This window comes from Phaethon lepturus, unplaced genomic scaffold (assembly GCF_000687285.1).
Source record: "Phaethon lepturus isolate BGI_N335 unplaced genomic scaffold, ASM68728v1 scaffold5223, whole genome shotgun sequence".
Classification (NCBI taxonomy): domain Eukaryota; kingdom Metazoa; phylum Chordata; class Aves; order Phaethontiformes; family Phaethontidae; genus Phaethon; species Phaethon lepturus.
In genome coordinates this window covers 25,455-40,454 of record NW_010528237.1, presented here as the reverse complement: position 1 = coordinate 40,454, position 15,000 = coordinate 25,455, and the positions used below count along the sequence as shown (strand labels likewise).

The following is a 15,000-nucleotide window of genomic DNA, read 5'->3' as shown; positions in this document are numbered from 1 at the left end:
ATCAGCAAAACAGAAGAAATCTACTTCATTTCAAAGCTAAATAAAGTAACATACTTTCATAAAACTTGTCTTAAGGCTTCGAAAATATCTCTGTTTTAATAGGCAGTATATATCAAATCAATATTGCTGGTTAAACCAAGGTTTTGAACATCCTCGCATAACAAAGACTTCACAGATCACCGTGTTAGTTTAGATCAAGAGTTTAGCCAGTAAAGTGTGCAACTATTAATCTGTTTGCAGGTTAATATAGCAGACTAGTATCACATAACATACTAAAACTCTTACTTGAATCTCACAGGCAAGCACTAGATTATGAATATAGTAGAAAGCCTCCTCAACAGTCTCTCCAACTGATACTAAGCCATGGTTTCTCAGAATAAGGACCTAAAGAGATATTGCAAACAAAATTAACAGCAGTAAGGCAAGTATTTTCTTGCTCTTGATTAGAGAACATGCCTCCCCCATCCCCACACATATACTTTTCTTTAATTCTAGATGTAAATACTGACCTTGCTTTTAGGTCCCAAATTTTTCTGAATAACCACCTTTTCTTCATCATCCACTAAAATCCCATGGTAGTCATGATAAGCTACTTCCCCAAGAGAAAGCGCTTCCGGTGAAATTGGCAAAAGACCACACTTCATTGCAGAAACCTGAGAAATATTAACACAACTAACTGAATTTCTTCCAACAGAAAAAAAATGGAAAACTATAACAATAATAAGAATTATAATAAAAAATATATAAACATATTTTATGTATGTGTCCGTACAGACATGTACATAGTGGTCTTAGATTCCATCCCTAAAGCCTCTATTTTTCACAACTTTTGGACTGGATAGAAAAGTCACATTGATCTTGGGTCTGACTCAGTATGGCTGCTTTTACATGACCTCAACACCAAAATCAAAAGAGTCAGGAAAAAAAAAAACCTACCACCCAAATCAACTGTATCCTTCATTCCTTCCACTCCACTCAGTGATTCTATTCCAACCCCCCCTCCAAAAAGAAGAAATTTAGTGACAAACTTTGACACTGGTAATTCTGCAGCACTGCGGGTAAAGTTAAGGAACATTTTTAAAGACTACATTATCATTCACAATTTTAGGAATCTAATACTTTATCCTTAAAATGGTTGTATCACTGCTGTTAATCAGTTTAAAAAAATTAAAAGAATCAGAATGTGAACTTTGAAATAAAGTCACCAGATGACTCTCTCAAAAAATTCCGAAGAGGTACAACTGACTTGTAACCAGTTGTTCTAATGAGAGGTATTGGACAAGTTTCAAATATTTAAGAAAACCTTGATAAATTGTGCTGTTACAAAATCAACAAAATATGCTAAAGCTCTCATGACTCACTGCCCAAAGATATGGCCTTTTGTGGTAAAGGACCCACAAATATGAAATATGTATTTTCCAATTATAGAGCTCAATTTACTGTCTGACCACTCACATAACAACCAAATAAGGAGGATGTGATTGATTAAAACAGAACCACATGTTTGAAGGCAGACTTAAAGGCTTTGTGCCCTTCAGAAAGGAAGCAAATCTATGATTAAGGGGACCCACCTATTTTCCAGTTGAGTGGGGGGAACATCACAGATGACAAACTAAAAAGTGTGCTTACCGCTGCCCCTGCTGGTGTATGAATATGAACAATGCATTTAACATCAGGTCGAGCTGCGTAAATTGCAGAATGCAAAGTAAAACCAGCTTGGTTTACTCCCAAGTTAGTGCTTCCACGATCAACTACATCTCCCTGAATATTGATTTTGACCTGGGAACGAAAAGAGTTAGTTTCATAAATCAATCACGACTGCCAAAAATCTGATTTAATTCAACATCTACTACTGAAACACTAGAACTGTATTTCTTTCAGCAGTTTATTTTAACAAGTGTCAAAATGTGCTGTAGGTAGGTGACCAGGGCCCTGGCTTTAGATTAAGCTAACTGAAGAAGACATCAGGGACTACTGGATATGACACAAAACTGTTCCACATAACAGGTAACAGTGCAAGAAGCTGACAAAAGTTACTGAGAGAGCTGTGACAAATGGCTGCAACTCACTGAGAGTTACGGTAGGGTTATACAAGAAACTTGCAAACTTTACAGATTAAACTATTAAACTATCTTTATCTCAACCCATAAGTTTTACCTTTTTTTTTTCATTCTCCTCCCCATCCCACTGGTGGGAGGGAGCAGTGAGTGAGCAGCTGTGTGGTGCTTAAGTTGCTGGCTGAGGTTAAACCACAACACACACGGATCTGGCTATGCTATATACCTCCTCACTGTAGTCTATCTTCTTATTAAATCCCACTGCTAGCCATTTTCTGCATGAACATGCTCTCTACTCTGTGTGTGCATTTCGCTACCTTCAGCAACCTTCATTCTCAAGGTACTTACATTCCTGATAGAGATAAAAGCAGAACACCTTAAAAAAACAACCAACAAACCAAAACACACAAAATACCCCCACAGCGTGGCCCTTACTCTTCTAAAAGTCTTGTAGAAACAAGAAAGAGCAAGTCTAAGTTTTCTCCATTTCTTTTTCTACAGCTTTTTCAATTAAAATTTTACAGATGGTTAACGTGGAGTTATGTAAGAAAGAGCCAACTGCACAGATAGCTGAGAGGGAGTATTGGGACCTTAAGGTGTCAAGAGCAACACAAGATCAACTGCTATTGTTGTTAGTTGTTGTATAGTTGTTGATCAACTAGATCAACTGCAGGACAGCGGGTAGTGAACATCTGCAAAGAAATCTCTCTGAGATACCTCAGCTGTACAAAAACCAACCATGTTCAATAAAACTATTCTAAACATATGACACAGTGAAATATTCTCTAGTTCAGAATTTAAACATTGACAGATACACAGACAGGCAGATTCAGCTACTTGTATCTAACAGCTGTGAAAAACAGTAATTGTTTACCAGACTAGATGCAGTAACTTCACTATAGAGGAGTCCAAAAGGTACAATGAGGAAGTGCTCCTGCTCAGAACTTACTCTGGCCTAAGGATAAAACAAGAGTAAAAGTTACTACGAATATTTTAAAGGCTTTTACTTTTAAAGCATACAAGGCGGCACAAAACCATGAAAGTTACTTTCACTTCCTGAGTATGAAATGGGCAAGTATGCCAACAACATATGCAATATGACTGTCATGTATGCTACAACAGATTATCAACATACAGCACAGTTAATTAACTCATGTTGAACAAAACCACATGGTAGATACATCAGAGTCCTTCAGATTGGTGGAAGGTACTAAATCCTTAGATCCTTACTGGTAATGACAACTAAACTGCTATGGATCAAAGGAAGGGAGGGGGGAGCGAGGGACGTTACTGGTTTTTTTTAGAAGAATGAGCTTGTATTCCAACTGTATTTCTATCGTAGTAAAACAGAAGGTATGAAATGCAAGCATGTGAGAAAACACAAGAATTTGGCCCACAGATCTAAAACATCTTGATGCTGAGAAGGGTTTCATCGCTGATGCTGGTGCCAGGCGAGACATTGTGAGCAGTAGAGCACACTTGCAGGTTTTCTACCAAGTATCCTGACTGCCACTTATGTTTTTGCTCTTTTGTCTAAATCACACAATCAGGAGTTTAGAATACAAAACTAATTCTGAATTCAAACCATTCACATCTTGGGATGTATCTGTTTAAAGTCTGTACAACGAAAAATACAGTTAGGTAGCTTAGGTGTCTCTCAATGGAGAATTAAAAGGCTTCAAATGTTTTTACTGGACATATGAGACAACTCCCTATTTTGCTATCAGTCTACCCACTTTTTGTTTTTAATATTTTTAAATTTTTACTTTTTTTATTTATGAGTTTTTCATTTCCCCAAGATGCAGCTACTTTATGCTCCCTCATGTCTTCTACTACTTGCAACATTACATACATATATACTGTAATACAGTCCTAGTGCAGGGAAAAAAGTTTCTAAAATAAGTAGTTGATCAGTCATCCAAAAGCTTCTAGAAAGTAGAAATATAGTTTCCTTCACAACCAGCTGGTTACATGCTATAGCTTAAGAGCCTTATGCTGCACCAGTTAGTTTAAGTTAACCTGTACTTATGAATCACCAAAATAGCTCTCCATTATGGAACTTAAATCGTCTGGAATATCTTTTACTTATTTATGCAAGACAATGAACAGGTATTACTCAAAATGCCGCAAAAGCTAGTAAGAAAGCTCAAACATAGGATAAATGAGCAGCAAGACTCACAAACCACCTTACTTTAAGACTAGATCAAATAAACAGCTCATGCCCTCAAAGCAAACCAAGAGTTGGTGAATGATGTGTACCTTCTGTAAGCCTGTAATCTCAAATTCTGCCTAACCCTGGAGGCACCCAAGTTTACTCTGCATTATTGTACTTTACATGAAAGCTCTTGATGCTCTGTAATTCTGCTTCTGTGTCAAGACTACACCAGTCTGAACAATTCCACACACAGCAGCTGTCAGTGCCTGATAAGGATCCAGAAAAGCAAAGATACTCCACCCAATTCCCTGATATGCCCAGATTGGCATATGCTCTCACACCCTCACAATTCCTTTCTCCTCTAATACACAGGCTTATGCCCCTCACAGGAGGCTGTTGTATCTTTTCTTATAAATCAGAGGTGCACTGGCAGCTTTTAACTTGAATGCAATCACCTAGTAATTACAGCATCCACACACAAAAAACTGAAAACCTGGAGTCAAACTCCAAAGGAGTGTCTTACTACCACACTACTAAATGTATGGGTATACAGAACAAAGACAAGACCATTTTGTAAATATAACAACTTTGTTCTATGTCAGCTTCTGAAGGTACGTTACATCTATTAGTCACTTTTTAGAATGCTACTCACTGGAGGAGTTTCTAAAAGATGGGTGAATGACAACTTAGGATTGCCAGTGACAAACCACTAACTAAGAGCTTTCCAGTACCACTTTGCCCTTCAAAACTGTCTAACAATACTTTCAGAATCTCAAACTCCAAGTGCTTTGACTATCTTCCACCTCAGCTGGTATCACTACTATCTAATCTTGCTGTGCTTTACCTCCACCAAAAGAGAGTAAACTTGAGGCATTCCACCCCAATCACATGCTCTTGCCTTAACCACTTCTCTTGGCATGCTGCTCTTCATTACATTTACTTTTTTATCTAAATGCATAAACATTCCCAGGGCTGAACTTTACACTAGAAAGCCATCTCCAAACCCGCTTGCCTAGTAATCTTTTTACCGCATTAATGTCCCTTTTACACAATGAATTCTCCCATCACATATGAAAAATCAGGGGGTGGCACAGATTTGTTTACAAGAACCATTATGTTGGATACATTCCCTTACTGAAAGGACCAAATGCTCTAACCAACATCGCCTTGATCCTGTGCCTACCCATCTCATTTATCATCTTCATTGGCTTCACAAATAATATACCTTGAAATTTCAAAAAGCAGTAATAATAAAATTACTGTATCTCACTCAGGCTGTAACTAGAAGAACTGAAAATACATAAAGGACAACCTCTACCGTGTAGAAAAAAAAAAAACAATTAAGCTCTGTTAGGAAAACAATTGACTGTGTTGCACACCACAGCTGTGACTTTACTCATGAGACTCATGATCATTCTTCTGGCATATAAAACATCCTTGATTTGACCTCCTTGTCATTATTTTTATGGATGCCAGCAATTACCCAGTCACATGGAAAATTGCTGGCACACTGCTTTAAACTAAGTAGTTCGCTCATGTTCAGAAATACTATGGCTTCTTTTTCCAAAAGGTTGGTGGTACCTTGAATTATAAAATTCATCTGTATGACTAATAAGATATTTCAGTACTTAGCAAGAAATGAAGACATAACCTTGCAGAATGACAAATACAATTATTCAAAGCATTTAAGATACTAAAAGACTAAGTCTTTCAGGAATCTTAATTTCATCATAAGAACTTTCACATACACTCTCTTAAGACTCTATCCAGGCTATGGTAGCTGACATCCAAGCTGTTCCAGTTCTTATTCTTGAGATGTAATGACAAATCTCTTCACTATTATACTGCTTTCAATACTGCTTTGCTCCTCTTCCACACAAAGAGAAAGTGACTAATGGGGGAGGGAAGCAATTCTCTTGTATGTTAAAACAATTGGTTCAGTTATCTGTTGATTCAATACTCACTGTTATATGATTGTAAATAAGCTGAGACCAGCCAAAGAGATCTGCTAATCTGTAGAAAGCCGCCAATTTACATCGCAACAACTTCTCCCCTTTTTCATAAGCAATGGAATCTGATCCTCTCAGATCATTCACCGGTGTCACCATGCCAAGACCTGAAAAGGAGAAGCAGTAAAAAAGTACAAGGGGGGTTGTCTTCAACTTCAATTAACACCTAACACCACACACCACTATTACAGTGGTTGTTCTTACTGGTTTATATCAACATATTAACCTAAGAAACTTTAATTGTTATAATGTCATAATTTATATTCCACAAACACAATGACAGTCTCAGACAAGTCTCTATCTTCAGTAGACTCAGCACTTGTTTCCTTCCCTAATATTCATTAGTGCTAATGTGACAGTGGGCTCCTTAGCAAAGTATTTTTTTTCCTCTCTCAAACTAATGATTGTCTGTAAAATACAACTTCATTGTTAACAGAAAAATGTAACCCCGAATATTCAATTTTTTGAGATATATGATTTAGTATTCCTGAAAAGGAGAATTATATATCTAAAAAGATGCACACAAGTTCATTTAGTTAGGAAACATTAAGTACAAGCTAGAGATTATGGTAAATAGTTACAAATACTGTAGTTCTAGTTACAGTGCAATTAGAAACGTGGCTAAAAGTAACTGTGATAAAGCAGAACCAGGCCATGCTAAGTCTAAACCACAGATATTATTTTGAAGCACAGGCAAGGATTTATATTATCTTAACACAAAACCTATGTGTATGTGCATTTGCACATTTTGGTGTTTGTTTTCCTGCTTTGTTTTGCCTGCTGGAGTTTCTTGTCTATAGCTTCAGTTCAGAGAAGAAAGCTGCAAACAGTATTGCAATGGCAAAAATAATTAGTTTCTAACGACCTTCACTGTTACTAGACTACTAATGAGCATTTCATTTTCCTGCATCAATCCATGTGGTAAACATTAGCAAAATATAAATCTTTAAATTTTTTACTAGTGCTGACTTATCAGGCTTACTTTTCAATTAAGATACCATACAGGAAATAGCTTTTGATATAAATTATATACATGAATCACAATGCATATCACTGTGGCATTAGAAACTAATTAACTCATTTTATGCTTGCAATGTTCCTGTAAGCAGAACAGGATCACATTTGAACCTCCCAGCACTTTTCATTTCATTCACACTGCCTTCATTTTAAGTCTTTCAAAAAAAGAAAAAAAGGAAACAAAGAATTCAGCTATTATAAATTCAGATGTACTCACTCATGTTCAGTGCAGCCATTCCACCTTGTGGTGCTGCAGGGTAGACATTTGGTACATTCGTTGTCATGAAATCTGCAATCTGCTGTAAAGCCAATAAACCTGTTGGGTTCTTCCCCTTCTTAAATTGTTCCTGAATCATAGATTCCAGTTCTTCACAAAAAGCCTAGCAACAGGACATTGCATGTCGTAAAGCATGTTGAAATGAACTTCAAACTTTTATACACAGCTTCTTTTTAGCACTTAGATGGAAACATCCTATACCTCTTCTAAAAAACAGCTCAGGGCAAAATTACTGGTGCATACTGTTACTTGAAAATGTTGCTCTCTGCAGCTCAAATGATACGAGTCACTTATATTTTTGTTAATGGAAATTCCAGCATTCTCTCTCCGAGTAACACCAAAACCCACTGAATCTACTTATATGGATTTCTGGAAGAGTAAGCAGGATGTACAACAGACTTGAACACCAAATATGAAAATAAAAGTAGAACCAGAAAAGAGAAGAAAAATTACCAGTGTGGCTCACAGAGAACTGAGTGCCAAGAAGGCATCCAGCAACACAGGAAGGAATAGCCACTGAATTTTACAAATACATTTAAACAAGGGGTTGTTCACTTTCTTCCTGGTTGTTTTGTTCTTTTTGGTTTAGTTTTTTTGTTTGTTTTAACTTTTAACGGAAGAAAACAAGATTTTTTTTTACTACTGCTGGTAGCTGCTGCTTTTGACAAGAACACTGGAATTTGTATTGAAAGAAAAGTATTCCAACCGTTAAGTGAATCTAAATAAAATGGGTTGATTTCACATGGAAAACCTGTAAATAATATACCACTACATTCCTATTCTTAATGAAGTCCTGCTATGAAATATTTTGTATCTAAAGTCACCCATCAGTTATTACAAAAGGAACGAATGTTATGAGAGAAATTTTGTATTCTGTACTTTCTCCCTGAGGGAAATGGCTTTAATATTACATTTCAATCATTCATAGTTTATTATTGTGCACCTTTTCAGAAAGATACATACAAAAATATTTTGTATGTCAGAATTATGCATGAAAAACTGAGCACAGGACAGGCCTGCCTTGTATAAGCTACTCTTAGAACAGGTACCTAATTTAAGTGTTTAAATGAATACTGAATATATGAAACAAGTTAAGAAATGGTTGATCAGGACTAGATGGACAATATGAAAAAATGCTGACGATTACACAGAGAATTCTGAAAGCAAGACTGAAGAGCTTCTTCATGAGTAGACAATAAAAATTCAACCAGATAATGTGAGGAAAAATTAGGCTACAATTAGAACTTTAGAAGACAGGCCAACCAGAAAAAAGATCAAATGGATCTGAGATACCACAGATTTCTACAATTCCATAGGGATATTAAAAGTAGAGATATTAAATGTATCACTTTAAAGTTAAAGCATTTTCTTTTCTTACCGGGCTTTGAAGAATCATGGAGACTCTCTTCTTCTGTTCCATCATGTTAAAATCCTGGCGAAGGTCAGGTGCCATATTTCTCTCTCTCAAATAATCTGGATTATTTTCATCAACTCGATCAAAATACCTCTCTTTATGAGGGGCTGTTGTTGGAGGTGGTGAAGTCACCACCCCCACACCAGAATCACCATTCATAGCACAGTTTTAAGGAACCTGTTAGAGGAGGCAGAGAAGAGGAATAAATAAATCAAGCAAGAAAATAATTAAGAACTTCATATGTATTTCTTGTTTCAGAGCAACAGTTCAAATCCATCTAAAATTAGCATGGCTTCCCAAATACAGAAACCATTGTTTATGCAATTGGATAGTAATATTTTAACGGAGAAGAAAGATTTTAATATACAAGATTAGAAAAGTAGGCTAACATATACGCAAAGTCAACTATGCTACACACAAACATGCTACACGAAACTAATACAAGAGTTCCCATTTAAACCACCATCAGCTCCTTAAGTTGTCTACATAGCTTGATTTTCAGAACACTGGAAGTCCTTCAAACCTTCTCACCAACAATGACAGCAAAGTTCAAGACACATGAGGTCAAAACTCATTGGTTTTGGTTTGGGTTTGTGGGGGGTTATTTTGGTTTGGTTTTGCATTTTTATTTTTACTTAAAACATTAAAGCAGACATAATGAAAATATTCTACAAATCAGAATTCAAATCATTATGGAAAACATAATTACACATGTTCATTAATATGAAGAATCAACCCCACCAAAAACATGCTCAGATTGCGAACACATTTCTGGAGATGAAGGCAGAAATACTGACTCTACAACCTAAGGCATGCTTTTCACAAGTATATTTATTCTAGGTTCATTCAACAACATGTGCATCACCACATTAGCATGTGGGTTTTGGAATCTGGAAAGCACACACACACAAACACAACCCCCCCACCCACCGGCCAAGGTTCATTTCAGTTTTACATGTTGTAATCAGCAATCGCATGTGTCTACTAGAACGGCTGAAAACTCGGTTGGTATTGCTCATACACACATCCTTTTTTCAGTCACAAGAATCCCTTTGAGTAACATTATCCCAGTTTTCTGGGCATAATATCATAACTTTCATTCCAAAATCCTTTTTAGAAGATTTTTTTTTTAAGCCTTCCACTGACAAGCAACCAGTTCAATAAAGCCACCCTCGCAACACCTTTGAGGCTCAAAACTCTGATTCCTGATCACCTGACATATCAATTTAAAATTGAGCTTTTTCAGAAAAGCTTTATTTTCTTTGCATATCGTACATGATTAAACAAAATGTCACTAACAAACTGTACTTCACTAACTGTAAAACTGTAATAAGAATATTTAACTCTGAATGGCTTGCCAGTTCAGCAAACTGTAATTATTTACATTATACACAAAATAGGCAAGGTTGAAACCCCTTGCCATCACGACACTTAGCAACTTTACTAAGAAAATGAGCCGATAAAAGCTAGTAGGTCTTTTCCTGGAGGTGCAAGAACAGGTAAAGAGAATAAAGTAGCAGAATCTAGCTCCCTGTCCCAGTAAGGCAAACCAGACTAATTTCAGTAATACCAATTCAGATTTGGGGTTCACACTGTAAGGGGAGCTCTGATTTAAAAAGTCAATTTCATGATGCATCTTCTATTTTGCAAGGATTAATACCATTAAAATCTGCTGGCATTATCAAGTCATTGCAATTCTTTTGGCTATGTAGTAGGAAAGATTGTATGCATCTTCATTTAAGTAACGACTATTCTTCCACATGTTATAACCAGTAAATTTTGATACACATCTCTACTCTTTCACTATTTTTAGTACTTTTCTTAGTGACTTGTCTTAAAACTGTACTTTCTTGCGGAATTTAATTTTATTAGGAATTTACTTGCCTATTTACTAGCTAAAGCCACCTCAGTTATGGATCCACACAGAAAAGGAAAGTTTACATAAGTTATTTTGAAATACAGATTATGTTATTCCAGTGAAGAAAATTATCTACTTCAAGACATCAGAATTAGCAGATCTCATCCTCTTTAATCCTTACATTAGAAAACAAGTTTCAAAACTCAACTGGTTTCTTACTTCAGAATGAACAAATCACTGAACTGAGACAGTTGAACACAATGAACAAACGAAAAGTGTTTTCTTGACTCTGCAGAAGATACTACTATCAAAATCTATGCTAGCACTTAAGCCACTTGAGTTTTAGATGCTCAGTGATTTCCACCCACTGAGTAGCTAAATAAACACACACAGATATCTTTGCACTGTTTAACATACTTTGTTTTAAACCAATCAGTTTAGGCTTCAAAAGTCATAGTTGGATTTTTTTTTTCTTTTCGTCTTTAAAGTAAGCACATATACACATTTTTATTATTCTAACTTCTTTTAATTACTAGCTTTCCTCCACTCAGAAAGAAATACAGCAGGGCACAGCGGAAAGAAATAACGCTTTTAACCGCATGGAAAACATTTCAAGGTAGACCTAGAAAGTTTTAAGCAAGTGAAATTATAGAAAACGAGCCACCTCTCCTTTGGCAGCTTCAGACACCTAACACACACCCTTCTAAGTTCTCTTCCTCATCACAACCTCCAGCCTGCATCATCTGCCCATTTCATACCCCCAAAATGCCTTTGAAGGCCCACTACCACTTTCCAGAAGCCCTCATCTGAGCTCTATTAGCTCTCCTGATGCCTCGACATCCAGTTTTTTGTTGAAAATGACAGTTTGCAGATCCAAACACATAGCTTACTCTCTCACCATAATAGTTCACTTTGCCCAATCTAAGTCTGAACTTCAACTTCTGCTTATCACAAGGAATCAGAGAGTTTCGAAACAGTGCAAGGGCAAGCTCACAAATAAAGACAAACTGAACAGCTCAAGTAGTTCAGAATTTATACTGCATTCTGCTGAGTATAGCCCTAAATGTGTATTTACTTCAAAGCAAACCATGAGAAAACTATCAAGTCCACGCTTACCACTACCGCCACCAGCAGAGAACAGCAGCCCACTCCTACTGGCTGAAGCATTCAACTTCCAGAATGTATTTAAGTGTAATGTTGTATCTCGTGTATGTGTGTATGTGCAGTCTTATTTAGAGTGTACACACATCTGCAAACATAATTTTGCATTTAATTATTTACACTAATTCCATCTTACTTTCAGAGTACCAACAGCTATTTCCAAATGAGTTATACACATAGTTACTTCTCTTCACAGTTTCTTACCCACATCAGAAAGAAGCTGGTCTCTAACAGACTGCACAGGCAACAGTACAATGGTATCACAGTGTCTTGCCAAAGTTGTATTCCTCCTTCACCCAAGTATAAGATGGTGTTCAGGACAGTCCTGGGAAGCTATTACTGCTTCACCACTATGTAGGGGCAATAATATAACAGGGAATTCAAGGTTTAAGTGATCATTTTATATCCAAGGTTAAATACTGTTTTCATAGTTCAGTTTTGTTGATGCCCAAAATTAATGGCATCCCCCCACCACGGTCTAGTAATTAACACTTTTAATGTAACTGTAATAGTAATTGTTTATTTTAATGGCTGTCAGCTACTGATGATAAAGGTATTGATTTTTGAATTAAAAACAGATGTTTGACAGCATTTTGCACAAGCCATTGAAAATTATTTATGAGTTTCCTCTGAAGACCCTTTGGGAGTAGGGCATGATGAACTCCCCAGTAAGAGCTTCAGTAATATGGATACCAATAAATAAATAAAAGGAACCTGAGCATTTAAGCTGAACACACGCTGGGGAATGGCCAATGGTTCTATAAACTGGAAAGTCACTCTGAAAATCACAACAGGCTGCCCAGACAGTAGAAAATGACAAAACTTAAGACTGTCGTCATACCCACTGCTCTTCCATACAGATGTAGTGTACTACAGCCCCCAAGATAAGCTGTAATGTCAAAGGACTTTTTGCCACGATAAGTGTTTTTATGCAAGAGTCTGTTCTAACACAACTTTGTCAGAAAAAGCCACACCCTTAACTGAAAAAGCCGTGGCTGAAAACGTAAGTGCATAAAAAGCCCTTCTCTCAGAAGCAGCTATTTTCAAATATAAAGAGACCATTAGAGGGAACAGCATGTATTACGGGGAGGGGGGGAATATCATAAAACGCAAACCACACCTTATAGTAACTGAAGCAATTAGATCCATTAATCTAATACGTATGTAGGTATAAAGACCAGAAATTTCAATAAACCACCACATCAAATGAGAGCCACTAAGCCAACAGCATATTGTATTTATCACAGGGCACAGGTTGTGTGTATGCAAGTACTATAAACAGGTTGTTCATGAAATACATTTTTTAATCACAAAACCAGCATTATAAAATTTGTAGACCATTCAGAGATACTGAGCATTTTTTACAAAACAAACGTTCTGAAATTAGTATTAATATTTTGGGTTACTTTTATCATTCAAAATTCCCTTCCTCCCCATCCTCTTGTAACTCAAGAGAGTTTCCCCACAGGATTCACCTAAGAGGAAGTGGTGTTACAGAGTTTACTCTAAACAAAAGAAAGTTTTGGAACAGGAATGCTATAACATTGTTCACATTAACATCCAGAAAGAAGAAAAATATCAATTTTTTGGACAGCTTACATTCCTCAGCACTCAATCTGTAGAGTTATATGCACATATAGTTACATAAATTTAAATGGGTAAGACAGTGAATAATACCCAATAACAATCTACAATAACTTAAGGGCACATAAAACCCCCAAACTCTTAAATATATATAAAAAAAATTACAATAATTTAAAAACACCATTTTATTTGGGCTGGGATCTAATTGTAGTTGTTAAACACAATTAAAACTTTAGTATTAAACTCATTTCAATACCTAGAAGTTGGGACAGATTTAAGTATTTATGCCTTTGGTAGTTTACAGGTTCAGTGTTTCCCACCATCATGAATATTACAGGAACCCTGAGAGGATTTAAAAATGTCTCACATGTTCACTAGCAGGGACCAGCTAACTACATTTCTTAGAGGAAATGAATTTTTGTAATCATTTAAAGGTTGGTTTTGTTTTGCAATAACTTGTAAAGCGTTCTTTTCTGCTCCTCCACACCCAGAGGAAATTGTTTTTACTACAGCTGCAGTTGATGGGATTTGACATTATCTAAAGGCTCGCTGCCACCAAAGGACTGAGCACACCTCTTCACACCAATGCAGCTTTAAGTCTGCTGAGGCCAATTCAGAATAAAAATACACTCTGAGAAGCAGGACGAAAGTTGTGTCAAGAAGACAAGGGAACCTACAAGGCGTCTAAAAATTTAAAATACACTGCCAACTCTAAGACAGCACATGCAAAAGAAAAAAAAAACCGCTACAGTTCTGTTCAGGTTTTTTCTAAGTTTAGGACTGAGTTATTTGATCAAAACCTTACAAAATCAAGTCATTTCAGATAGGAAAAAAAACCAAAACCAAAAACCTGCCCTCTTCTTAGAGGTAGCTTACAATTTACTCTGTACACACAAGAAAAACATCTGTATGGGACCTTGTGTCAAATTTGTTAAGTAAATGAGCAGCACACTTCTCAACTGTTGATACAACCCCAGTCACTAGCATCAACGATCAAGGTTGCCCATTTACAGAACGTATAGCTTCCGAGACCTATTTTGACAATGATATAGTAATTGCTTTGTATCCATTTTTTTCTGACAGTTCTTTCAACAAGTTAACTCCTCGCACATCAGAACAATGCCACTAAGTCTAACAGAGGTGAAAAGATTTGACAAGAGGTTACTGGGGAAGGGACAAGGGGGTAGCAAAACAAATTTAAAGAAAATAACTTTTTTTTTTTCTTTACTTTTGTGCAATCAGCAATCTTTGAGGAGTAAAAGTTACCTAAAAGGCTCATGTGACAAGTCAGGCAGTGTGCTGGCAGAGAGAGAGAATGGAGCTCTATTTTGGATGCAAACAGAAAAGGAAAGGGAAAGAACAGAGGAAAGGCAGAGTAGCTTCTATGGCCCAGGAAAGGGAGTCAGGGGGACTGTGGAAAGCTACAGAGCTGAAATTACTGCACAGGGAAGTCACGAGGCAAGAGGTG

At 36.6% G+C, this 15,000-nt stretch overlaps 1 protein-coding gene across 5 annotated transcripts in view; it reads right to left on the bottom strand.

The window, feature by feature from the left end:
• Window positions 1-9,128, bottom strand: part of ADD1 (adducin 1 (alpha)) — a 30,827-nt gene extending 21,699 nt beyond the window's left edge. For all 5 annotated transcript variants that reach the window (XM_010283596.1, XM_010283597.1, XM_010283599.1 and 2 more), the window contains exons 1-7: window positions 8,894-9,128; window positions 7,456-7,618; window positions 6,177-6,328; window positions 2,932-3,012; window positions 1,630-1,779; window positions 510-653; window positions 286-384 (exon numbers count right to left, since the gene is read on the bottom strand). In XM_010283596.1, coding sequence (XP_010281898.1) covers window positions 286-384; window positions 510-653; window positions 1,630-1,779; window positions 2,932-3,012; window positions 6,177-6,328; window positions 7,456-7,618; window positions 8,894-9,088 — 984 coding nt within the window. In that variant the 5' untranslated portion in view covers window positions 9,089-9,128. The remainder of the gene's footprint in view (window positions 1-285; window positions 385-509; window positions 654-1,629; window positions 1,780-2,931; window positions 3,013-6,176; window positions 6,329-7,455; window positions 7,619-8,893) is intronic.
• Window positions 9,129-15,000: the final 5,872 nt, after the last annotated feature.